This window comes from Acomys minous (assembly GCF_964271855.1).
Source record: "Acomys minous genome assembly, chromosome: 16".
In the NCBI taxonomy this organism is placed as follows: Eukaryota; Metazoa; Chordata; class Mammalia; order Rodentia; family Muridae; genus Acomys; species Acomys minous.
Window position 1 is genome coordinate 74,976,498 of NC_140498.1, and position 24,531 is coordinate 75,001,028.

Here is a 24,531-nt window from a genome sequence, read left to right on the forward strand (position 1 = left end):
GTGGGTGAAATCTATTTCCAAGGTCCAAGTCAGCTGTAAGTGGTCAGGTTCCAAAGACTTCTCCGCCCGCCCGCTCCCCAGTTTCTGAGCGTCACGATTGCCGGAGAACCCTGAGACCACCACTGTGGGCACCGCCCCCAATTCCCCCTCTTCCCCCTCCCACCGCTCCCCACTCCTCCGCTCCCCCCCGCCCCCCCCCCCCCCCCACGTCCCCGGGTCGCTCTCGGCCCCGCCTTCCCGCGTCCGCCACTACGCCAGCCCCTTTTGTTCGCTCTCCGGCCGCTGAGCTCTCTTGGCGCTCGGCTCCTCTCGGCTGGGCTCGGCTCGCCTTGGCTCGGATTGTCGAGGCTTGGCTCCTCTTGCCTCCGCCCTGTTCGGCTCGGCTTCTTCTGGCTCGGCTCGGCTCCGCTCGGCTTGACTCGGCTCGGCTCCGCCTTGGGGCGCGCAGGCAGCGGCTGAACCATTTGGATCCGCCCCTCCCTCTATCCCCTTCTGGCCGTAGATCGTGTGTGGGGCCCGGACTCGGATCCCAGAGACCCGGTTAGGGTAGCGGCTTGCGGGGACGGGCGCAGCATCTTCATTCCCGGGACGCGCAGACCGAGAGGAGGCGAACGGGTGTCGAGTCTTCGTCGCTGCTGGAGCTCCAAGGTAGGCGCAGCTCTGGGGACGCGCGCGAGCGATGGGGGCGCGCGGGCAACAAAGGACGCAGAGTCGCGGGGGGCGGCGGCACCCTACCCTGGAAAGAAAAGGGGGATGCTATCCCCGAGGCATTGTCGCTGCGTGGCCAGGGACAACGGACAGGGTCGCCGCCGCTGGTGGGCGTGGGCGTGGTGAACCCCAACTTCCTCAACCTGGAGGGCGCGCTGCTGGGATTGGGGGCGCCCCTGGATTGCACGTCCAGATGGTACGCACATCCACAGACTGGGGTTCGGGTGTGTTTGTCGGGGTCCTTTTTCCAAGAGTGGTTCCGGGCAGCTGGAGAAGCTGCTGGGCTCTTGGGGGAGGCTCTCAGGCTCCTGGTGGGGTAGGGGTCACAGCCAGGTGGGCGCGGCCATCAGCCCTCATCTCCAGACCTCGCATCTGGCAGGAGACACTGAGGCCCCCCCGCCCCGCCACCTGGGGTCGCCAGGTTGGTACCCTTAGCAAAACTTAATTGGAGAGCCTGGCTTGGAAGAGGAGGGAGGGGTAAAAGGGAGGCCCTGGAAGGGTGGCTTTCCGCAGGGGTGCCCCCCCAAGCTGGCGCTGGTGGCTGGTGAGGCAGCAGATTTTTTTTCCCTCCCCCCAGGGAGGGGCAGTGGCGACGCAGGATGAAGGGCTGAGCCTCCAGGGCCAGCCTGCGTGGACTCTTCAGGCGGGGCCTGTGTGTTTGTCCCGGGCTCACTGGGCTTTGCCACTCGTGTCTCCTCTCCAGCCTGGCCCAAGCCTGGAAAGGTCGTTGCAGAGGACCCAAGGATGCTTGCACCCAGCCTTTGAGATCCCACCTCTGTCTTCTGGACTACAAATGGGCTGGGGGTGGGGAAGGAGGGCTTGTAGAACTTAGGCACGGAGGGAATTGGCCTTAATCTTGACGGGTGCCCGGGCAGAGGACGGTGGGGGTGGGGCTGGCCTAGGGCTGTGCTCTGAGAAGGAGGTATCGAGAACCACGTGGGGCTCTACCTTACCTCTGCTGTGAGCCAGAGGCCGCCTCTCCCATCAGTTGTAAATGTAAACAATGGGTCCTTCATTCATAAGGCTGCTGTCACCTGGATTGGCACCACCAGGGGTTGGCGAGTACACTGAACCCGAGTTGCTGTGCACAGTCCAGCCCAGCCCAGCCCGATGGGAAAGCTGCGAGCATCGAAAGGCCAGCTGGAGGGTGGGGTAGACCTTAACGGGGTAGTTGAGGCCGGTGCCCTGCCCAAAGGTGCTTTTTACATAGGCGATGGCTGCTCCCTCCTACAAGAGTTTCCAGACCGTAGGTATCCTGGCTTAGACGGGCAGAGAAAGATTTAGGTTACTGGGACATGAAGTTCAGAGAGACGGGTAGAGATAGAGGCGCCCTAACGGCAGAAGAGCCTAGGAGGAACACACACACATACACGCACTCTTCTGACCGAGGCACTCAGGTGGGAATTGCCTGCTCAGAGCCCCAAATTCCTAGCCAGACGACACATCCCGCTGGGGGGCAGAGGGATGGTGGTGGTGGTGGTGGTGGTGATGCGGATCAGGAGCTGCCTTGCGCCCGGATGTTTGAGAGCTCAGATGTGGGAGTTTGACGTCACGTGTTCGAATCCTTGCATAGCTGTATGACTTTTGAACAGGATCTTTTATCTCTGTCTCCATTTCCCCATCAGCAAAACGGGAGAACTTAGGGCATTTGTCTTTTAGGGATTGTGAGAGAATAATGTGTTCTAGGACAGAGTTTTTGTGATTTAACTTTTTTGTATATTTGGTGGCATGGGGAATTGGACTTCATCCCTTCTCTGGCTGAGCCATACCCCTTACCTCTTATTGGGGGATTCTAGGCAAGTGCTTTAAATACTGAGCCACACCCCCAGCCCCTCACTGTGGGATTCTAGGTAGGTGTTCTACCCTGAGCCACGCCCCTGGGAGATTCTAGACAAGAGATCCACCACTGAGCTATATTCTAAGTTGAAGAGTTTGTTTGTGGGTTTTTGGTTTTTTTCTTTTTTTTTTTCCCTACAGGAAGTAGCCCTCAGCCTGGGGCAGAAGGAGACTTACCCTCTGCTCTGACTGCCTTTTACCTTCACACAGCATAGCCTCTTAGCCCCGCCCCAAGGCCTGCTCTTTTCTGCTTCTTCTCATCCTGCTTCCTGCTTTCCTACCTCGATGGCAAAGCCATTATTCTCTTGTCCCCAAGTCTTCCTTGTCTCCGCTTGGAAGACAGGCTCAGTGTGGTTTCCAGTCCCTCTCTGGCCCTACAGCTGCACAGGTGCTGCGTTTACCCTGCCTGCTCCTCTTTCTGCTGCTTTCCCACCCAGTAGCTCTTGGAAGAGTTTGTACCTTTATACAGGTGTTCTTGTTTTTGGCTTTTTGAGACAGGGTCTCTCTGTGTAGCCTTGGCTGGTCTGGACTCTCTTTGTAGACCAGGCTGGCCTCGAACTCACAGAGATCTGCCTGCCTCTGCCTCCCAAGTACTGGGATTATAGTGTGCTCCACCACGCCTGGCTTTCAAAACAAAACAAAACAAAACAAAACACCACACATATTAAGTGTTTACTCTGGGCCGGGAATGTTTGGTTCTGTCCTTCTTCCTAACCCCACCCCCCTTTTGAGACAGGGTTTCACTATGTAGCCCAGGCTGGCCTTGGCCTCACAGATATCTGCCTGCCTCTGCTTGCTGAGTGCTGGCACTAGAGGCATGTACCATCATGCCTAGTGGTCCTGCCCTTTGTAAATCCATCCATTCATTTGTTGTTTTTTTGCAGTATCTTTTAAGATTTATTTTTGTCTTTATTGATGTGTATCTGTGGGGCTGTATGCTGTGTTATGTGTGGGTACAGCACGGAGGCCATGAGAGGGTACAGGATTCCCCCCCCCGCCCCGACTCGTTTTGAACTGCCTGATGGTGCCGGGATTGAAAGTGGGTCCTCTGGAAGAGCAGCAAGAACAGCTAACCCGTTAGCCATCTCTCCGGCTCCTGCTTTGTTTGTTAGAGACAGAGTCTCATATGTCCCAGGCTTGCCTTAGACTTCCATAGCCCCAGCCTTGAACTATGGCTCTTCCTGCCTGTATACCCCAACAGCTGGCGTGACGGGTGTGTACCACCCCTCTAGGTTTAGATGGTGTTGGGGATAGACTCAGGGTTGGCCTCAAAGTCACTCTGTAGCCCCAGGCTGGCGCTCCTGCCTCCACCACTTTGGGATGACAAGCATGCACCACTGTGTGCTTTGTCCCTGCCCCGGTTAAGTTCTTAACTGTGTGCCGAAGGGCCACACCATCTTCTGCAAAGCCAGCCTACCCTGCTCCCAGGTCTGTTTCTCTCTGCTGACACCTCAGGACAAAGTCTAAACACGGTCTGGCTTCTGGAGCCTACACAATCGCCTGGGCCTTGCCTTCCAAGGGGCTGGCTCCTCTCCCTCCCCTTTGCCCTCCCCCCTCCCCCCATCTCTCCCTCTTCCTGTCTGTATACCTCCTCTATGGTCACCCCAGTTCTCTTTGCAGGCTATAAGTAGAGGGCATGTTTTGTTGAACCCAGCTGTCATGGAAGAGACACAGAATTGGAAGAGGGCCCCCACTTCAAAGCCTTGTTGGAAGTTTTTGTTGACTTGAGACAGGATTTGAGACTTCCAAATTGCTGCCTACCAGGGACTAGCCTTCAGATTGTCCTTTCTAAGTCCCGGGATTACAAACGTGTACAACCATGGTCAGTATTTGTGAGCGTGCATGCGCGCACCTGTGTGTGTGTTGGAGGGGGGAGGGGCATTTGGGTGGACATGCATGTGAAAAGGCTAGAGCTTAGCTTTGTCTTTCTTGATCACTGCCCATTTTACGTTTGTGTTCTGTGTGGGTGTGCATGGGTGTGTAAACTCTTGGGTGCATGTGGAAGTCAGAGACTACTTTCTCTTTCTGCCACGTGGTTCCCAGGGGTTAAAGTCAGGTTTTCAAACTTGGTGGCAAGCCCCTTTACCCACTGAACCATCTTGCTGGGCCTTTGTCTTATTTTTTGAGACAGGGTATCTCACTTAACCTGGACTTCGAGGCTGGTTAACTCTTAGGCCCAAAGCCCCTCATATCTCCTTCTGTCTAGTGCTGCAATTACAGGCACACACAGCTTTTTGACATGGCCACTGGAGATCTGAGCTCAGGTCCTCTTCATGTTTGCATGACAAGAGGTTTATTGAGGCCACCATCAATAGCCCCACTGTGCCTGGTCTTTTTTGAGAAAGTTGTGGGTTTTTTTGTTTTTGTTTTTTCTTTTTCTTTTTTTTTTTAATTTTTAAATTTTACTTTATTAATTTATTCTTATTACATCTCAATGGTTATCCCATCCCTTGTATCCTCCCATTCCTCCCTCCCTCCCGTTTTCCCCTTACTCCCCTCCCCTATGACTGTGGCTGAGGAGGACTTCCTCCCCCTGTATATGCTCATAGGCTATCAAGTCTCTTCTTGGTATTGTTTTTGGCTTTTCGAGACAGGGTTTCTCTGTGTAGTCCTGGCTGTCCTGGGCTTGCCTTATAGACCAGGCTAGCCTCGAACTCACAGTGATCCACCTGCCTCTGCCTCCTGAGTGCTGGGATTAAGGCGTATGCTACTAAGCCTGGCAAGAGAAAGTTTTGTCCTGGGGAATCAGAGCCTCATTCTGTTAAGTAAAGGGAGACTTTAGTTACGTTTATTTCTTTTCTTAAACTTATTTATGGTGTGTGGTGCGTGCATGTGCGCGTGCGTTTCTGTATGTGCACTCCCACGTCCTGTGACGTCCTGTGGATATCATGGCATAACTTTGGGGAGTTGTTTCTCTTTCTGCTATGCGGGTAACTGGGGATTGAACTGAATTCCTTAAGGCTCGGTGGCCAATACTGTGCCCTCTGAGCCGTTTCACAGTCTTGCCGGGCCCCAAAAGGAGATTTCAGAGTAGGAGAAATAAGGCTTGTTCATTGAAGAATTGCAAGGGAGAGCTTGGGTCCCCTGGGCTGGGAAGCTGCCCGGCAGCCTGCTGGTTTTCTCTGGATGTTGGTTTCGTTTTCTCTACCTTAGCTTCGCCTGTGTCCTGTCTCTCTCCTTGACTCATGTGTGTGGCCTGGCCCTGTATGACTGTTGCAAATTGCTGGTTTCAGCTCCTGCTCCTAGGCCCCTCCTGTTGGTATCCCCTTTAGTCCTGGGTTGCCAGAGAAACCAAATGAGGGGGCTACCCCCATCTGCTTAGACTGTGGTAGACTGGGGCTTGGAAAAGCTGGGATGATCTCGTCAGTTAAGTTTTTGGTGCATGAAGGTGTGTGTGTGTGTGTGTGTGTGTGTGTGTGTGTGTGTGTGTGTAACTGGAGAATGGCTGTGTATAGAAGCTGGTGGTCTGATGGGGGAAGCAGAGCGGTGGACACCCTTACCCTTGTGCCACTAGGTACTGTGTGGTGCTCTAGTCCTCAGCACTGTGACTTAGGAAAAATTTAAGAGTGTGACCTTCTACATAAGCATGGTGACACACGCCTCTAATCCCAGCGCAGGCAGAGAGAGGCCTGCCGATCTACAAAGTGAGTCTAACACAGAGAAACCCTGTCTCGAAAGACAAAAACAAAAACAAATGCATAAACTTTCTCATCTCTGGCGCAGGTTGAGGGGAGACCCTCTTCTCAACCAAGATCTGGATATTGGGCGTGGGGGGGGGTCGGGTCTAGTTGCAGCACCCTGTGTTTTCTGAGGCCCCCCGCAGCTTCCCTCCCTCGCTCCCACCTGCCTGGTCTTCACAGAGAAGTGCGAACTGTAAGTGATGCCTTCTGAAGTGCAGAGAAAGGTTAATGAACTGTTGTCTTCTGAGCAGGAGGCAGAAGAGGCCGAGAGGATCATTAACAAGACATAAATACAGGGCTGTGCGCGATCCACTCCGGGCTCGACCTAGTCTCCTCCCTAGAGTCTCAAGGGCTCAGGCAGATGCTTTACAGCTGACCTACACTTCTTGCTCAGTGCTAGAGGACTCTAGGTAGGTTCCCCCACAGCCCCCAGCCTCTCTCTGGGGCATTTTAGGTAGGTGATCTACCACTGAGCCACACCTCCAGCCCAGATGAGGATTGTGTTACATTCTATCTTTTATTTTATGTATATGGATGTTTTGCCTGCATGCATGTCCATGCCTAGATGTATGGAGTACCCATGGAGGCCAGAAGAGGGCGTCAGATTCCACGGAAGGGGAGTGAACGGTTGTGAGCCGCCATGTGGGTGCTGAGAACTGAGCCCAGCTCTTCTGGAAGAGCAGCCAGTGTTCTTAACCGCTGAGCCGTCTCTCTAGTCCCACTTTTTTGAACCAAGGTCTCACTTCACCCAGGTTGGTCTCAGGACAACCTTGAACCCTTGACCCCACTACCACCACCAGTTGCAGGCATTTACCTATTGCAAGGCTGAGCCTATGTGATCCTGAGGATGGAACCCAGGACTTTGCGTAGGTTAAGCAAGGCCCACCAGCATCTCCCCACGCCCTCCCACCCCCCACCCCCACCCCTCAGGACTCTTTAATGGAGCCATCCAATTTGCAGGTTCCAGCGGCTTGCCTGGCGCTGTCCTAGGTCCTGAGACGCAGACAGGGAATAAGATTTGCAAAAGCTCGGCCCCACCCCTCTGCTCTCCATGAGATGTGGGAGAGGGCATTCTAGGCACTGGGTACCACTTTGCAGAAAACGCGGCGGAGATGAGTAAAATAGCACATGTGTGTGGTGGGTGCTTGGCATGCAGCCTCCATTGGTAGCCAGGGTGAGGCTGCCTTTTCCGGGATGCAACAGTAGATAATACTGACCTGGATGGCAACTGAGCTTATCCTGAGAGTCAGTGCGTCCTGTCTCTCTTCCATTCTTTTCTCTTTACCCCCTCAGTGTCACTGAGCTGTAGTATCAGATGTGTGGGTGGTACCCTTGACCCGCTCTGCTGACAAGTTCCTCTTTCTCCTGGCTGCCTCTTTTCAGTCCTCCCTGCCTGCCCTCCCTTCCCTTGTCTGGCTGAAGTCTCTCATGCTATTCAAGGGCCAGACCCCTGCATCAGTTGCCTCTTCCTTCCTGTCCCTTGCCTGCTCAGGATGTTGCCAGAGTGGGAGAAGGTCTGGGGGGTTGACACAAAGGCTTGCTGCAGGGAAATGAGTTACCGCAGAAGGCAATCGTTTTGGGCAGCACCATTGTGCCACACTCTGACCCTGCCTGCCCTCAGGGGAAGTCAGAGCCTTGAGAGAGACACGTATTATATAGATCCACAAGGCAGAGGTCTCTTGTTCAAAGCTGGGCGGTCTGATGGTGCCAAACTACCTAAACTCAGAACCCAAGGAAATACCTGTGGCTTAGTAATCTCATCCTTAACTCTGATCCTAGTTAGACAGATACAGACAGATATTTTAGGAAGAATGGTTGTGTGTGTGTGTGTGTGTGTGTGACATGTGTGCTTGTGCGGATGTGTGAATGTGTGTGACTATGAAGATCAATGTGTGTGTGTGTGACGTGTACGTGTTTGTGCAGGTGTGCGCGAATAGTGTGTGCCTATGAAGATCAGTGTGTGTGTGGTGACTGAGTGAGATGTGTACGTGTTTGTGCAGATGTGTGTGTATCTATGAAGGTCAGTGTGTGTGTGTGTGTGTGTGTGTGCGCGCGTGTGTGCACGTGTGTGTGTGTGTGTGTGTGTGTGTGTGTGTGTATGCACATGTGTAGATCAGAAGTAGACCCTTAGGTATCTCTTTCAACCTCTCTCCACCGTTTTTTAAAAATATTGTATCATTTACTGGTGCTAAAGAGTCCTATCAGTGGTTAGAGAACTTGATGCTCTTGCTGAGGACCCAAGTTCAGTTCCCAGGACCAACATGGCGGTTCACAACCCTCTATTACTTCAGTCTGGATCATGGGATCGAACACACTCTTCTGACCTCTGTGGGCACCAGACATGCATGTGGTGCACATACATACATGCAGGGAAAACTCTGCAGTGACATAAGATGAATAAGTATAATATAACTTTTATGAGTTATTTGTTATTATTTTGTTTCTTTTTTCCTTCCCCTCCTCCTCCCCCCAACAGGGTCTGACTATGTAGCCTTAATTGGCTTGGAACTCTCTTACTGTTATTTTTTTTTTTTTTTAATGTACTTCTTGGGTGTGTTGGTGTTTTGTCTGCATGTATGTCTGTGAGGATATCAGAAACTCCGGAACTGCAGTTACAGACGGTTGTAAGCTGCCATGTGGGTACTGGAGATTGAACCTAGATTCTCTAGAACAGCAGCCAGTGCTCTTCACCACTGAGCCATCGCTCCAGCCCTGGGAACTCTCTTATGTAGAGTTTGCCCATGCGTGTTGGCACTCTTGGAGGCCAAAAGAGACCATCCGCTCTCCTAAAGCTGGAGTATAGTTTGTTGGGTGGTGCCAAGTGTGGGTTCTGGGAGCTGAACAGCAAGGGCTTTTAAGTGATGAAACATCTCTCCAGCTTAGGCTTTTTTTTGGGGGGGGGGGCGTTATTTGAGACAGGGTTTTTCTGTGTAGCTCTGGCTGTCCTGGAATTTGCTCTGTAGATCAGGCTGGCCTTGAACTCACAGAGATCCGCCTGCCTCTGCCTCTGCCTCCTGAGGGCTGGTATTAAAGGCGCGCACCACCATGCCTAGCTAGCTTAGTTTGAAACAAACAAACAAACCAAAGTATCATTACTGCATGTAGGTGATTGTACATGGTGTGTGTGTATGTATGTATGTATGTGGTGTGTGTGTGGGGAGGTGTCTGTGTGTGCATGTGAGCACTAGGTTTACATGGCCAGTGTCTTTACACCCATCTCACGGGTGTGTTTCTGTCACTCCAGCACTGAAGAGCCATAGGCAGGAGAGAATCCACAGTTCAAAACCAAGTTGGACTACATAGTAGGATCCTGTTTTTTAAAAAAAAAAAAAGGTTTATATTGACCTCTAATCTCATGTACAGAGCCCCACATGGCGCCTCACGCCTCTGATCCGGCACTCAGGAGCGGGAGGCAGGAGCATCAGGAGTTCAAGCAGAGTGAGTCTAAAGCCAGCCTGGGTTACATGAGACACTGTCTTAAAACAAAACAAAAACAAAAACAAAAAAAAAAAAACCCAAAACCAAAGTTGGGCCAGATGCCTTTTATCCCAGCACTGGAGAAGCAGAAACAGGCAGATTTTGTGAGTTCGAGGAGGCCAGCCTGATCCGATTGAGTTCCGGGTCAGCCAGGGCTCCATAAAGAGACCCTACCCTGTCTCTGTTCTTTCAGAGGGCCTGAGTTCAATTCCCGGCACCCACATGGCAGGTCACAACTGCCTGCAACTCCAAGATCTGACACTCTCCCTCAGAAATAAATTATAAAAATAAATAAATAAAAGAACATCAAGTACAAAGAGACCCTGTCTCTGCCGGGCGTGGTGACGCACGCCTTTAATCCCAGCACTCAGGAGGCAGAGGCAGGCGGTTCTCTGTGAGTTCGAGGCCAGCCCTGGTCTACAACACGAGTCCAGGACAGCCAAGACTACATATAGAAACCCTGTCTCAAAGGAGAGAGAGAGAGAGAGACAGACAGAGACAGAGACAGAGACAGAGACAGAGACAGAGACAGACAGACAGACAGCCTGTCTCACAAAACCAAAACAACCAACAAAGTTGGCAGTTGGACTGAGGGGCCATTGGCTGTGGGTCTGTCTCCCCTGCTCAGCTGCATGAGCAGCTTGGTGTACCCAGCTTTATCCACTCTCCACCCTGAAGTCGCGTTTCCATAGTGTCTATTTGCTGTCCCAGCTCTGCTTGGAGGCTCTCTCCCATAGCCTCACAGTGGTCTCTGCTGCTCTCCCTCGCCACATGGGGTCCCCAAGACCCCAACCAGGTTCCTCATCCCCATTCTTGTCACATCTCTGCCATCTCTCTGCCATCGGCTTGGCAGTAGTTAACACAGCTGTGTGAGTATTGAGCCTGGCCAATCCCAGCATCCTGCTGCCTCATGACCCTGGTGAGCTGGGGAGGGAGCAGGGTGGGGACAGGGACCCAGGCAGATGGACCTCAACTTTCTTCTCCTCCCAGGCCTGAAGCACAGCTGGTTTGAAGGTTGGACTTTGGTTCTTGCCTGGAAGTTGGCAAGACTCAGAGGGAGGGACCGTCCTAGCCTTGCCCTTGGCATGGCTTCGGCTGGGAGGTCATAGACTCGGGTGACCGCTCAGTGACCCACTGCAAGCTGCCTGTGTTCCTTGACCCTCAGCCAAATGTAGTCAGAATGGTGTCCTGGGCCCTTAATTTCAGCATTGGGGAGAAAGAGGCAGGGGGATGGACAGCTTGAGAACCACCTGGGCTTATTTACTCAAATATGGAAAAGAAGGGGGTCTCGAGCTGGCTCAGTGGGCATAGGGGCTTGCTGCCAAGCCCAGTGACTTGAGTTCGCTCCCTTGAGCCTTCTTGTGGAAGGAGTAAACTGACACCCCCCGCCCAAGTTGTCACCTTTCACACACAGGGCATGCATGTACCCCCAACCTCCAATATTTTTAAAATGAAAAGACGGGGGGGGGGGGCTTGGCATGGCTGGCCTGAGTGGTAATTAGTACCCTTATGGAGGGACTATCTCCTGACAGAAGCACCCAGCGACTGAACCGGGGCCAGGGGCTTGGCTGGGATTCTGGGCCGGGCTGCCTGCATCCTGCTGTCCTCCTCCCTCTCCCGAGGCCCTATTACCTCATAGGCGTTGGGCTTTCCGTTGCCCCACTTGGCGCTGTTTCCTTCTCTAGGGCACCACCAATTCACTGGGTCAGCATCCTGCACCCTGTCCCCTTGCTGAAGCTGTGGCCGGCCACCCCCAGGCAGCTGAAATGGAAACCCTGCAACATGAGCTCCGGTTTCTTTCCAGTAAATGGCAGTTGAGGGCAGCACACAGCGGCCTGTTCCTCCGCTTGAACCCGAGTCCCCACACGATGCTTGTGTGCATAGAGCCGCTGGAGGGTTGTGACGTGAGCCTTCTGAGCTCGGTCGGGTATCGGAGATACTCCTGGGGTTATAGCTTCCCAACTCAGACACCTGTACCCTGCCGAGGCAGCCATACTTAGACTCCAGGTTACTTTTTATATTTTTAAAGATTTATTTATTTATCGATATATATATATATGTATACAGTGCTCTGCCTGCATGTACACCTGCAGGCCAGAAGAGGAAATCAGATCACATTCTAGATGGTTGTGAGACACCATGTGGTTGCTGGGAGTTGAACTTAGGACCTCTAGAAGAGCAGCCAGTGCCCTTAACTTCTGAGCCATCTCTCCAGCCCTTTTTTCTTCTCTTTTTGCCTCCCCCACCCCTCTCTTTTTTTTTTTTTCTTTCTGTTTTTCTCCTAGATAGGGTTTCTCTGTGTAGCCCTGACCTGGCTGGAACTTGCCAGGCTGGCCTCAAGCTCAGAGGTCCACCTGCCTCTCCCTTCCAAGTCCTGGAATTAAAGGCATGTGACACCTCAGGCTATAATTTTTATGTTTATTTTTTTCCAATTGTTTTTGTAGCTCAGGCTGGCCTCAGACGTACAGCGTAGCTGAGGATAGCCCTGACTGTCTCCTCCTGCCATCATGCCTGGTTTATGCACCTCAGGGCGTCAGACCTGGGGCTTCATGCATGCCAGGCAAGCCTTTGCCCAGCCCAGCTATACCCCCAGGTTTTGTTGGTTTTTTTTAGGGTTTTTTTTGGGGGGGAGTTGGTTTTTCACGACAGCGTTTCTGTGTAGCCTTGGCTGCCCTGGACTCGCTCTGTAGACCAGGCTGGCCTTGAACTCAGAGGTCGGCCTGCCTCTGTTTCCCCGAGTGCTGGGATTAAAGGCTTTTTTTTTTTAAATTACATCTTAGTGCATGTATATGTTAAGTTCTGCCTTTCTACCATGTGGGCCCTGGGGACCCAGCTCAGGTCAATAGGTTTGGTGGCAATTGTCAGTACCTGTCGGGCCCGTTTTGCCCACCTGGAACTTGAGATCTTTCCTCCTCTGCCTCCTTTGTCTTGGAATCCGTGTGTGCTGACCACGCCTGCTACCTGTATCCCATTGTACAGGTGATAACCCTGGGACTGTGAGCTGGATTCATGTCCTAAGGCCTCTTGGAGTGAGGTTGCGTTTGGACCTGAGGCTGCACAGGGTCTTACTTCATGGCCTCCGCCATCAGCCGCACTGTGGCCAGAGGCCAATGTAGTGCCATGTCACAGCTTTCCCAAGTCCTTCCACCTCCCCTCCACCCTCCACCCCCCACCCCTCACCCCCAAACCAGTTCTCTGTCCCACAGCCAGGCTGAGTCACAGAGGGCCAGCTCAGCCCTTTGCCTCCTCCCGGCTTCCTGCTCCCGTTCTCCCCTCCCCCTCCCCCTTTCCGGTTCACTCCAGTCCCCTGGCTAGGATAGCTGGGACTGGCTGAATGCCGGCTTGGTTCCTTTCTGCTAACTCCATGCTTTCCTTTGTTAGTTGAAGCAAGCCACGCTGTCCCCCGAGGTCAGGGTCTTGGAAATGTTGTTTTAGGGCAGAGCCACGGGGGGGGGGGGGGGGGGGCCGGGAGGTAGGGAAGGGCCAGCCCTGGAGCCTCTACGATCATGGCTGCTCCACTGTGGCTTTGATGAAATTAATTTTATCTTTCTAGTTCCTGGCTCTATAAATAAGTGATCTTATTTATTTATTTATTTATTTATTTATTTATTATATATGCAGTGCTTTGCCTGCAGGCCAGAAGAGGGCATCACAGCCCATTATAGATGGTTGTGAGCCACCATGTGGTTGCTGGGAATTGAACTCAGGACCTTTGGAAGAGCAGCCAGTGCTCTTAACCTCTGAGCCATCTCTCCAGCCCATAAGTGCTCTTTTTTAAGAAATGTATTACACTCTATTTTTGTGTGGGGGCACATGTATACTGCATGCACATATGGAGGACTGTTTTCAGGGATTGGTTGCTCTCACCATGTAGAGACTGGGGTTTGAACTCAGTGTCCTCAGCCTTGGCTACAAGCACTTTTACCTTCTCTCTCTCTCTCTCTCTCTCTCTCTCTCTCTCTCTCTCTCTCTCATTTTTTAAAAATTTATTTTATTTTTTTGGTTGTTCGAGACAGGGTTTCTTTGTGTAGCTCTGGCTGTCCTGGACTCACTTGGTAGACCAGGCTGGCCTTGAACTCACAGCGATCCACCTGCCTCTGCCTCCCGAGTGCTGGGATTAAAGGCGTGTGCTGCCCCCCCCCCTTTGTCTTTACCTTCTGAACCATCTCACCAGCCTTTCTGTCCTTTCCTTTTCTTCTCTCTTCCCTCGCTCCTTCTCTCTCTCCCCTTCCTTCCTTCTCTTTCCCTTGTGCGTTCGTGCATGCGTAGTCCCAGTGCACATGTATGTGTGTGTGGAGGTCAAGGGTCAACGCCAGGTGTTGTTCTTCCATTGCTAGCTGTCTACCTTGTTTCCTTTTTTTTGTTTGTTTTTTGTTTTTGTTTTTGCTTTTTTTGTTTTTCAAGATAGGGTTTCCCTGTGTAGCCTTGGCTGTCCTAGACTCGATTTGTAGACCAGGCTGACCTCAGACTCACAACAATCTGCCTGCCTCTGCTTCCCCGGTGCTGCTGGGATTAAAAGCGTGTGCCACCACTGCCCAGCTCACCCACCACTCTTGACAATGCAAAGACATCTACTATGTGCTGTGAGGAATCTGTGCACCATGCTGTACCTAGTACATCTCACACTGAACCCACTGTATGCCACCCACACCTGGCACAGATGTGGCCTGGCTATTCCTAGGTCTACTACTGAGGGAGCAGACATCTTACAAGGCGAACGTTCACAGCTGAGAAAAGTTCAGAAGGAGCTGCATGTGAGGGGCCACAGCACAGCTGTCATCACAGCACTTAGGAGGCTGAGGCAGGAGGATGGATGGAGTTTTAGGCCAGCCTGGGTTACATAGTGAGAACCTGTCTTAGCAAAAGCCCAGAATGGGCTACTTGAATTTTTTTTTTTTTCCCCACCGCCTGCACCTCACCCAGAGGACACGTGGCCCAGCCAGCATCATTCTTCCAGGCAGGCTTTTGGGACCACTGGTCCTGAAGAGCTATGCTGAGCCTAGAGGAGTGTGCTGCCCTCCACTGTGTGCTTCCTAGGAGCCTTGGGCAAACCCTCCAATCAGGCCTGGGTATCTCCTCTCTGAGAACCCAGAGTCTCAGAGTCTGAGGTAGGAGGATGACAAGCCTGAGCAACTTAGATTCTGTCTCAAAGTAAAAAGTAAAAAGAGGGCAGAGGGGGTCAGGTTGTAGCTCCTCAGTGAAACACTTCTCTAGAACCCTCAAGTGAGGGGCTGTGGGTGTGGCTCAGTGGTAGAGCACCTGCCTAGAATCCCCCAGTGAGGGGCTGGGGTGTAGCTCAGTGGTAGAGCCCTTGCCTAGAATCCCCCAGTGAGGGGCTGGGGTGTGGCTCAGTGGTAGAGCACCTGCCTAGAATCCCCCAGTGAGGGGCTGGGGTGTGGCTCAGTGGTAGAGCACCTGCCTAGAATCCCCCAGTGAGGGGCTGGGGTGTGGCTCAGTGGTAGAGCACCTGCCTAGAATCCCCCAGTGAGGGGCTGGGGTGTGACTCAGTGGTAGAGCACCTGCCTAGAATCCCCCAGTGAGGGGCTGGGGTGTGGCTCAGTGGTAGAGCAACTGCCTAGAATCCCCCAGTGAGGGGCTGGGGTGTGGCTCAGTGGTAGAGCACCTGCCTAGAATTCCTCAGTGAGGGGCTGGAGGTGTGGCTCAGTGATAGAGCACCTGCCTAGAATCCCCCAGTGAGGGGCTGGGGTGTGGTTCAGTGGTAGAATCCCCCAGTGAGGGGCTGGGGTGTGGCTCAGTGGTAGAGCACCTGCCTAGAATCCCCCAGTGAGGGGCTGGGGTGTGGCTCAGTGGTAGAGCCCCTGCCTAGAATCCCCCAGTGAGGGGCTGGGGGTATGGCTCAGTGGTAGAGCATCTGCCTAGAATCCCCCAGTGAGGGGCTGAGGTGTGGCTCAGTGGTAGAGCACCTGAGCAGCATGTGAAAGGCCCTGAGTTAGTCCCTACTTCACAGAAACAAGCAGAGAACTAAAATACCCAGTAGCTGCTGAACACATGACTGAGAGACATTCTGAGATGCTGAAGTGTTGCTGCCAGGATAATTTGTATGAATTTCTAAATTAGATCTGTCTCCCTCCTTCCCTCCCTCCCTGCCTTTCCTGGGTTTTTGAGACAGGGTTTTGGTGTGCATCCCAGGGTGATTCCAAACACACAGCAATCCCCCTGCCTCAGACTCTTTTAGGTCTTTTCTGTTAAGTGTGGTGGTACCCTTGGGATAGATGTGGGCCAAACAAACACATGGGACTACTGGATGGCGACGTGCTCTGCTGTCTTCGGTAGTGGCCTGGTTCACTAGCCAGCTGTCCCCTGTGGTCATAGGATGGTTCCTGCAGCTTTCAGCAGCCACACCCAGGCATCCCCAAAGCAAAGAGCTCACATCTCATCTGTAAATGGCCCTAGTGGAGCTCGGTGAAACGCACTTGCAATAACAATACTCAGGAGGCTGGGATAGGATTGGAAGAGCCAGCCTAGGGTATCGAGAGAGGCCATGTGTCAGAAAAACCAAAGCAAGATGGCGGGAGTGGTGCATACCTTTAATCTCAACCAGGACAGCCTGGTCTACAGAGCAAGTTCCAGGACAGGCAAGGCGACACAGAGAAACCCTGTCTTTTCTTTTGGTTTGGTTTGGTTTGGTTTTGCCTTTGTTTTTCGAGACAGGGTTTCTCTCTGTAGCCTTGGCTGAGCCTAGAGGACTCACATTACAGGTCAGGCTGGCCTTGAACTCACAGAGATCTGCCTGCCTCTGCCTCCCAGAGTGCTGGGATTACAGGTGTGTGTCACATGCTTAGTGAGAAGAAGAAAGAGAAGCAGGGGGGAGGGGGAAGAGGAGGAGGAGGAAGATGGGGAAGAGGAAGAGGAGGAAGAGGAGGAGTTCCTGTACAGCACACGCAGAGCCCTGAGTTCCGTCCCTAGTCTCCAGTAAATCAGGTGTGGTGGCTTACAACTGTCACCCCCCACCTTGGGAGAAGGAGGCAGGAGTTCAGTGTCTTTCTCTACTGAGTGGAGTTTGAGGCCAGCTTGGGCTACATGATATCCTACCTCAAACAAGACAGAAAAAAAAACCCAAAAAAACCCCAGCATCCTCTGATGGGGCTCTGTCAGTTTCAGGACCACTGGGGCCAGCCAAGTTCCCCCATTCTAACGAGAACATTCTGACACCATCCCTCTTATGTTCTGTCCGCAGGTGACCAAGGATGGCAGAGAGGATGTGACCGTCATCTGCCTTTGTGTGCCCTCCTAGTGGCGCCACCATGCAGAAGCCCAGTGGCCTGAAGCCCCCTGGCCGAGGGGGGAAGCACTCCAGTCCCGTGGGCAGGCCGTCCATCGGATCCGCTTCATCCTCGGTGGTGGCATCGGCCAGTGGCTCCAAGGAAGGTATGTGAGGCCAATTGTGGGAAGTGGCCTGCAACGTGGGGACATTTCCTGGGAAGACAAGAGCAAACATGGATCCCGCTCAGACGGGGTACCAACAACAGACCAAATGAGGATTCCGCCAGAGTCATATATGATGGACCAATCAATTTATTGGGGTTACTTATAGGAGTGTGGGTAACTCAGAGGGAGGCGTGTCACTTACAGGGCTCAGAAAGTCATGATGTAGCCCAGGTTAGCCTCAGATATTCAGTGCTTCGAATTTGCCTCTTAGGTGCTAACGGTACCGATGTGCACCATATCAGTTAACAGCATCATGATGCTTCCCACAGGGGTGCCCAGAGGATCATCTCCTGGAAGATTCTAGATTCTGTCAAATTGATGCTAACAGTGACTATCATAGAGAGTATTCTAGAATTGGAAATAGTTCGGTTAGTTTTTGAGACAAGGCCTCAGTCTTATAGCTCAGGCTGGCCTTGAACCCATGGTCTGCCTCATCCTCCAGTGCTGGGATTATAGGCAAGAGCCACCACCCCCAGCTGGAGATTCACCTTTCTGTAGCCTTTGCTGTGGAAATCTTGTTTCTTCCTTTTTCCTCTTTGATGAGCAACCCAGTGAGGACCACCTCCACACAGTCCCTGCTTAGGTTACACTCCACCAAGCGGTACAGGACCCCGCCCATCTCATCTGATTGTCCTAGAGTTTTGGAGACACCAGCTAGAGATTAGCCTGCACAAGCTGGGGTTGGGTGGATGTGGTGGTGGTGGTGGTGATAGATGAAGGGGCAGAAAGTATGAGGCGATGGGGCCAAAAGGCTGAGTAAGCAGCCAGGCGTGGTAGAACACTTACCTTTAATCCCAGCACTCAGGAGGCAGAGGCAGGCAGATCGCTGTGAGTTCGAGGTCAGCCTGGTCTGCAAAGTGAGTCCAGGACAGCCAAGGCTACACAGAGAGACCCTGTGTTGGGAAACAAAACAAAACAAAATGGTTGAGTAAGCTGCAGTGTGAGGGAATGAGAGGTGAGGCCAGCAATGGATTCCCAGCAGGCTTTGCTGGTCCATTACAGCCCAGTTTCCCCTTTAAGATGGCAGATCCCTTCATAGTTATGGGAGGCATTCCAGAGGGAGAGAGACAGAGACAGAGACAAAGAGAGACGGAGACACTCAGGGAAGTGATCTTACAGGGGTAGACATAATGATTCAGAAGCTCTGAGGGCAGCAGGACGTAACTTGGCTCATGGGGAAATACTATCCATCTTGGGGCTGGGGAGACCGCTTGATTTGGTAAAATACTTACCATGCAAGCATGAGGGCCTGAGTTCGGATCCCCAGCATCCGTGTAAAACACAGAGCATGGCAGTGCAACGAGAGGAACCCTGGTGCTTGCAGGTCTGCCAGCCTCACTGCGTTAGCCAGTTCTAGGTTCAGACAGACAGACAGAGAGACCCTGTCTCAAAGAATGAGGTAGAAATAGAGGAAATTACCCAACTCGGTGGTTAGTTTTAACTGCCAACTTGATACAATGGAGCCCTACACGGTAAGGGCTTGTGGGGGACTGTCTCCACTGGGTTGGCATGTGAACTAACTTGTCTTGGTTGGCAATTGGCCTGGGAAGACCCAGCCTGATCTCTGGCACTAATCTCTGGTTTGGGGGATCTGGACCGCATGAATAAGGAAAGCCAGCGTGCATCCGTTTCTCTCGGCTCTTGCCTGCGTGTGTCATGTGACCAGCTCTTAAGTTCCTGCCTTGACTTCTCTGCTCTGATGGGCAGTGACCTGGGACTGTGAGCTCAAATAACCTCTCCCCTTCCCTTAGTTGCTTTTCTTTTCTTTTTTTTCTTTCTTTCTTTCTTTCTTTCTTTCTTTCTTTTTTTTTTTTGAGACAGGGTTTCTCTGTGTAGCCTTGGCTGTCCTGGACTCATTTGTAGACCAGGCTGGCCTCGAACTCACAAAGATCAGCCTGCCTCTGCCTCCCGAGTGCTGGGATTAAAGGCCTGCGCCACCACGCCCGGCTCCCTTAGTTGCTTTTCGTCAGGGTGTTTTATCGAAGAAATAGACATGAAACTATGACACTGACCTCTGGCCTCCTGTGCATGCATGCACACATACAGGTGCACATACATGAACACGTACACACACACACACAGAGGTAGATCTGTGTGGAAAGAGTGGGAGCTGAGGTTGGGGAGGTATCATAAATAGGGGGTGAAGAACAGGAATTCAGGCGCTTTCCAGCATGGGTACAGGGTGTGGCCTAGGAGACCCTCAAGTATGTTATCTCCACCGTGAGCATGAACAGTGGGGGCTGAGGGGAGGACCAGGCCAGAGAGGAAATGTGCAGTTGTCCAGGCGAAGGGTGCATGCTCACTGCTTGTCATGGGGCCCCTGTCCTGAGTCGGTACTCAAGGGTCATTACCGAGGAGGGGCTTGAGGGTGCTGAGAAACAGAAGGGTTGAAAAACTGCATTGCAAGGCTAGTGAGGTCAATCCCTACACCCACACGGTACAAAGAGAGCAATGACTCTCTCCAGCTGTCCTCCAATCCCCTGGGCATGCACATAACCAAATATATATATATATATATATATATATATATATATATATATATATACATACATACATACATACATACATACCTACATACATACATACACACCCACAGCAACAAAGACAGAATTCCAGGAGCTGGAAAGATGGGTCAGTGGTTAGGAATACTTCTTGCTGTTCTTGCAGAGGACCTAGGCTCAGTTCCTAGCATTTACATGTGGCTCACAACCATCTGTAACTCTGTCTGCACATACATGATGTACATACTTACAGGCAATAAAACACCGATACACATGAGATTTTAAAAAAATTTTTTTATTTTGTTTTTTTTCCACTGGAGACAGGGTTGCTCTGTGTCCTGGACTCATTCTGTAGACCAGGCTGGCCTGGAACTCAGAGATCAGCCTGCCTCTGCTTTGCTGAGTGCTGAGATTACAGGCTTGCGCCACCGCACCCAACTAATATATATATATATTTTTTTGGTTTTTTCGAGACAGGGTTTCTCTGTGTAGCCTTGGCTGTCCTGGACTCACTTTGTAGACCAGGCTGGCCTTGAACTCACAGCCATCCGCCTGCCTCTTGTCCCGAGTGCTGGGATTAAAGGCATGCGCCACCACGCCCGGCTAATTTTTTATTTTTTTAAAGAATTTTAAGCACATTGGTTAGCTACAGGCTCCCAGTAGGCTGAGCTTATTCCAGCAGGGGTGGCTTCGTGGAACCCAGTGGCTGGGGAAGTGTCCCAGCCAGCCTGGCTCTAGGCCAAGACATGACCTTCAAGGAGAAAGGCCCATTGTGTCTTCTGGGTTCTTTCTTCATTGGCCCTCCTCTTCAAGTGAGGCTGCACTTCCCCCCCCCCCCCCAAGTCTCTGGGATTTAATCCAGAGCTTCACACATGCTAGGCCGGGGCTCCACCCCTGAGCCACATCTCCAGCCCCTCACAGGGGTGGAGGGGTTTCTAGGCAGGTGCTCTACTATTGAACCACACCCTGAGTCTCTCCACTGGGGGATTTTAGGCAGAGGCTCTACCATGCTTTGGGATGTCAAAGCCAAGTGCCCTAGGAATAAGGTTGAGTAGAGGTCCTAAAGACGGCAGTCCCCGTTCCTGCTGGTGCTTCAGGTTCCCAGCCGCCCGTGGGCCTGGCCATCTGCTCTCTTAAAGTGATGGAGATGCCAGGCATGGTGGTACATATCTGTAATCCCAGCAATCAGGCCAAAGCAGGAGGATTGTGAGATCAGGGCTAGCCTGGGCTACATATGGGAGAGCCTGATCCACCCCCACCCTCCATTGTCTTGAAATGTAGCTTAGTTGGTAGGGTGTTTATCTAACATGCACGAAGCTTTGATGTAATGAATGCACATCTGTCAGTCCAACCTTTGAGACACGGGAAGGATTAAGGGTTAAAAGTTATCTTAGAGGCTAGTGCTTGGGGCGTGAGAGACCCGGTCTCAAAACAAATGTCAGTCAGCCAACAAAACAAAGCACTGAGGAGACGGGACTCTGTGGGGGACACCCAGGACGATTTGAGAGATCCATGCGCGAACTGGCGCCTGCCTTGGGAAGCTGAGCTGTGGCTCCTTCCCAAGGCATGATGTCAGCTTTGGGCAGAGAGGGGCTGGCACGGGAAACAGCCTGGAGGGATGCCATGGGTAGCAGGGAAGGCCTGTGGCGGTACCCAGAAGCGTGACACAGGATGCAGCAGAGCTCCCAGGGGACACTTCTGAGGTGAGTGTCTCCCTGGAGTGCAAGTGGAGGTGGTTCGAAAGGTGGACAGGTATGGAGGAGGGTGGGTAGGGTGGAGCACTCCTGGAGGACGGAGGATGCTCTGGGAGGACTTTTCTGTGGGTCCCAGGATGATGGTAGCATCTATCCTGGGCTGTGAACAGGAGGAAAGACCTCTACTCCGTTTTGCATGTATGTGTGTGTTTGTGTCCCTTGTACACGGGAATCCAGGTGTGCACAGTGCAATGCAGAGGTCAAAGGACTGTCCATACGTTCATGTCCCTGTGTACATGGGAATCCAGGTGTGCACAGTGCAATGCAGAGGTCAGAGGACTGCGTGCGTGTATGTGTGTGTTCGTGTCCCTGTGCACATGGGAATCCAGGCGTGCACAATGCAGAGGTGACAGGACTGCGTGGATTGATGCAGCCTGTGCATTGTTCGAGGGTCTCTCTCTTTCGGAGACGGGATCTTACTGTACAGTCCCCGCTGGCTTTTCTTTTTACCTACCTGTTTACACCAGGTTAGCTGATCCAGGAGCTTCCAGGGACTCTCCTGTCTCCACGCCCCATGTTACTGTCCAAGCTCTGAGAGGACAGAGGTACATGACCATGTCTGGCCTTTACTTGGTCTTGGGGACTTGAACTCAGGTCCTCATGCGTGCGCGACAAATACTTTGCCACTGAGCCATCACCTCCCCAGCCTCTGGAGTCTCCTCTAATCCCATGCATGAGAAGCCCGCTCCTTCTGGCCCTTGGAAGATGTGCTGGGTAGCTGGGACCTGGGATGGTCAAGCAAAGAGTACGGACCACAGGCCACCATTGTGTGTCTGTCACTCAGGCAAGCCTTGAAGGGCTTGCCTCATTGTGTTTGTGTACCACTGAGCCATATCCCAGCCCCTTGCTGGGGGATCCTAGGCAAGCACTCTACCAATGAGCTGCATATGAGCCCCCCTCAGATGTATGTTTATTTATTTTAAATATATTTTTATGTTATTTATTTTTTTTATTTTTTTTGATTTGTTTTGTCTTGTTTTTCGAGACAGGGTTTCTCTGTGCAATAGCCCTGGCTGTCCTGGAACTCTCTTTGTAGACCAGGCTGGCCTTGAACGCACAGAGATCCGCCTGCCTCTGCCTCCCGAGTACTGGGATTAAAGGCGTGCGCCACCACGCCCCGCTCATGTTATTTATTTCATATGTGTATGGTGAGTAGTGTGGGGGAGGGCTCACGGGTCACAGCAGGTGTATAGAGGTCAGATGACGAATGTCAGAGTCAGTTCTCACATCTTCTACCACGTGGGTCCCAGGGATCGAACTCGGGCTGTCAGACTTGGTGACAAGTGCCTCCGAATAAGCCCTGAGCCTGACTCTGCTCTTCTGTTTTTGAGATGGTTTCCCTATGTGCTCCCCGCTGGCCTGGATCTTGTGGCAATCTTCCTGTTTTACCCTCCTGGGGACTGAGGTATAGGCTTGTTCTGCCACTCGCTGCCCATCACTTTAGTGCCTGGTCTGAGATGTTGTTTGATCGCTGGAGGACCAGGCCTCCCCATTGCCTTTACTACTTTCAGTCAGCCAAGGTCACGAGCGTTCCTTCAAGGCTGGCTCCTCCAACTCTCTCCCCTGACCACATCCTAAACTTTTTTTTAATGGCGTCAGGATGGGGAAGCCAAGATGAGCTTTTCCGGGGCTGTGTGGCAGGGGGCAGGGCTACCTTCTAACACTCCTGAGCCACTATCGATCTGGGAGGCTGGGAGGCGGGGACCAAGGCCAGCGCCTGCCTGCCTGCCTGCTTGCTGCCCGGCCCTATGGCCAGTGCCTGAAGCTTTTCCATGGGGAGTTGGCTGTGTGCATTTCAGGGTAAGCAGCCTGCCACATCCCGCCCCACCCCCACCCCCAATCCCCACCCAGGTTCCCCAGCTCTGCTGTGGACGGCAGGGAGAACAGAGGGTGCTTTTGAGTGGCATTTGACTCTGGAGGAATGCAGAGCCCTCCTGGATCTGGAGGGAGCCGATGGAAGATTCCTTCAGGGAATAGAGGCGGCCTTGCTGGGTTAGGTGTCTGCTACAGGGTAGGGGTGTGCAAACTGCAGAGGGCTCTTCCTAGGTAAGAGGGACAGACTCAACCTTCCTTGGTCTCTGTGTGGGTGGGAACTGCCGGAAGGCTGATTGAGGGGGGGTTGTCATTCTGAGGGGATTCATTTCTCCTTCTTTCATAACCTGTGTGTGCCTTTGAGAGCCCCCGAGGCGAGAAACGGACTTGGAAGAGAAAAAAAAAAGCACTCGGCCCTTCAGGGCATGCATGTCTGTTTCTTGAGGGGGTGGAGGGGAGGAGACACACCCCAGGGGGACAGACACCCTTAAGGAAGGGAAGTCTGTGTCGCTGTGAGTTGTATATCCCGCTCCCGCCCTGGGCTGAAGTCTCATAGCCTAGCAGGTTGGCTGTGCAAACTAAGAAAACCCTACATCATGGAGTTGGAGGAGGGAGAGAGATGTTAAGTGAGGGCCTTGCGGGTGGCTGCCCTGTGAGGGGTTGTTGGAGCTGTCACAAGTGGACGGGCAGGCCTCCTTAGGTGGCACCAGGAAGATGCTGTATCAGTGGCAGCGGGGTGGGTGGGGTATGTGTGTGACCCACCTCACCTGCAGAGATGGCAGATTCAACCACTGCTTCATAGGCTCACTCGATGCACGTCCCCTCTTGTGAGCTCATGGCGCTCATTAACATATTAAAGGCTCTGGGAAGGGCCTGCAGGGAAAGGACCCTTAACTTTGTGTAAAGAATTTATTTGAGCTTTGAAGTTAATCGTATTTTATGACTTAGTAACCAGCAGCCTGTGTTTCTAGATCTCTGTCCCTATCTCGAATTTAGGGAGGCGACTGTCTCCTAGAAGGCCCAGGACCTAGCATAGGATGACTTTCTTCCCTCCAAGGCCATCGGGGCCAAGTCAGGTCCCAGACTTTATGGTGTGTCCTTTCTGTAGGTCCTGGTAAGGCCCACGTGCATGTGCTTTCTGGGGTGCTGCTGTACGTGTGGCTGTGCCTGTGTAGGCCTGGGGCTGCTGTGGGATCCTTCTGCGTCTCTTTCACCTTAGTCTTGGAGGCAGGGTCTCTTAATCAAACTCCCAGCTCATCAGTATGGCTAGTCTCACACCACAGGTCTTCCTCCGGGGCTCCTCTGTCTCCACCT

General features: G+C 52.6%; 1 protein-coding gene across 4 annotated transcripts in view; it reads left to right on the top strand.

Annotated features, from left to right (window-relative positions):
• Window positions 1-255: 255 nt before the first annotated feature.
• The window catches only part of CLIP2 (CAP-Gly domain containing linker protein 2), a 61,731-nt gene continuing 37,455 nt past the window's right edge, over window positions 256-24,531 (top strand). Inside the window, exons 1-2 of one of the 4 annotated variants that reach the window (XM_084764576.1) lie at window positions 256-648; window positions 16,900-17,090. In XM_084764576.1, the coding sequence (XP_084620702.1) occupies window positions 16,967-17,090 (124 nt within the window). In that variant the 5' untranslated portion in view covers window positions 256-648; window positions 16,900-16,966. Of the gene's footprint in view, window positions 649-748; window positions 905-16,899; window positions 17,091-24,531 lie in introns of those variants that run through there. The other 3 variants (XM_084764573.1, XM_084764575.1, XM_084764574.1) reach the window with 3 other exon arrangements.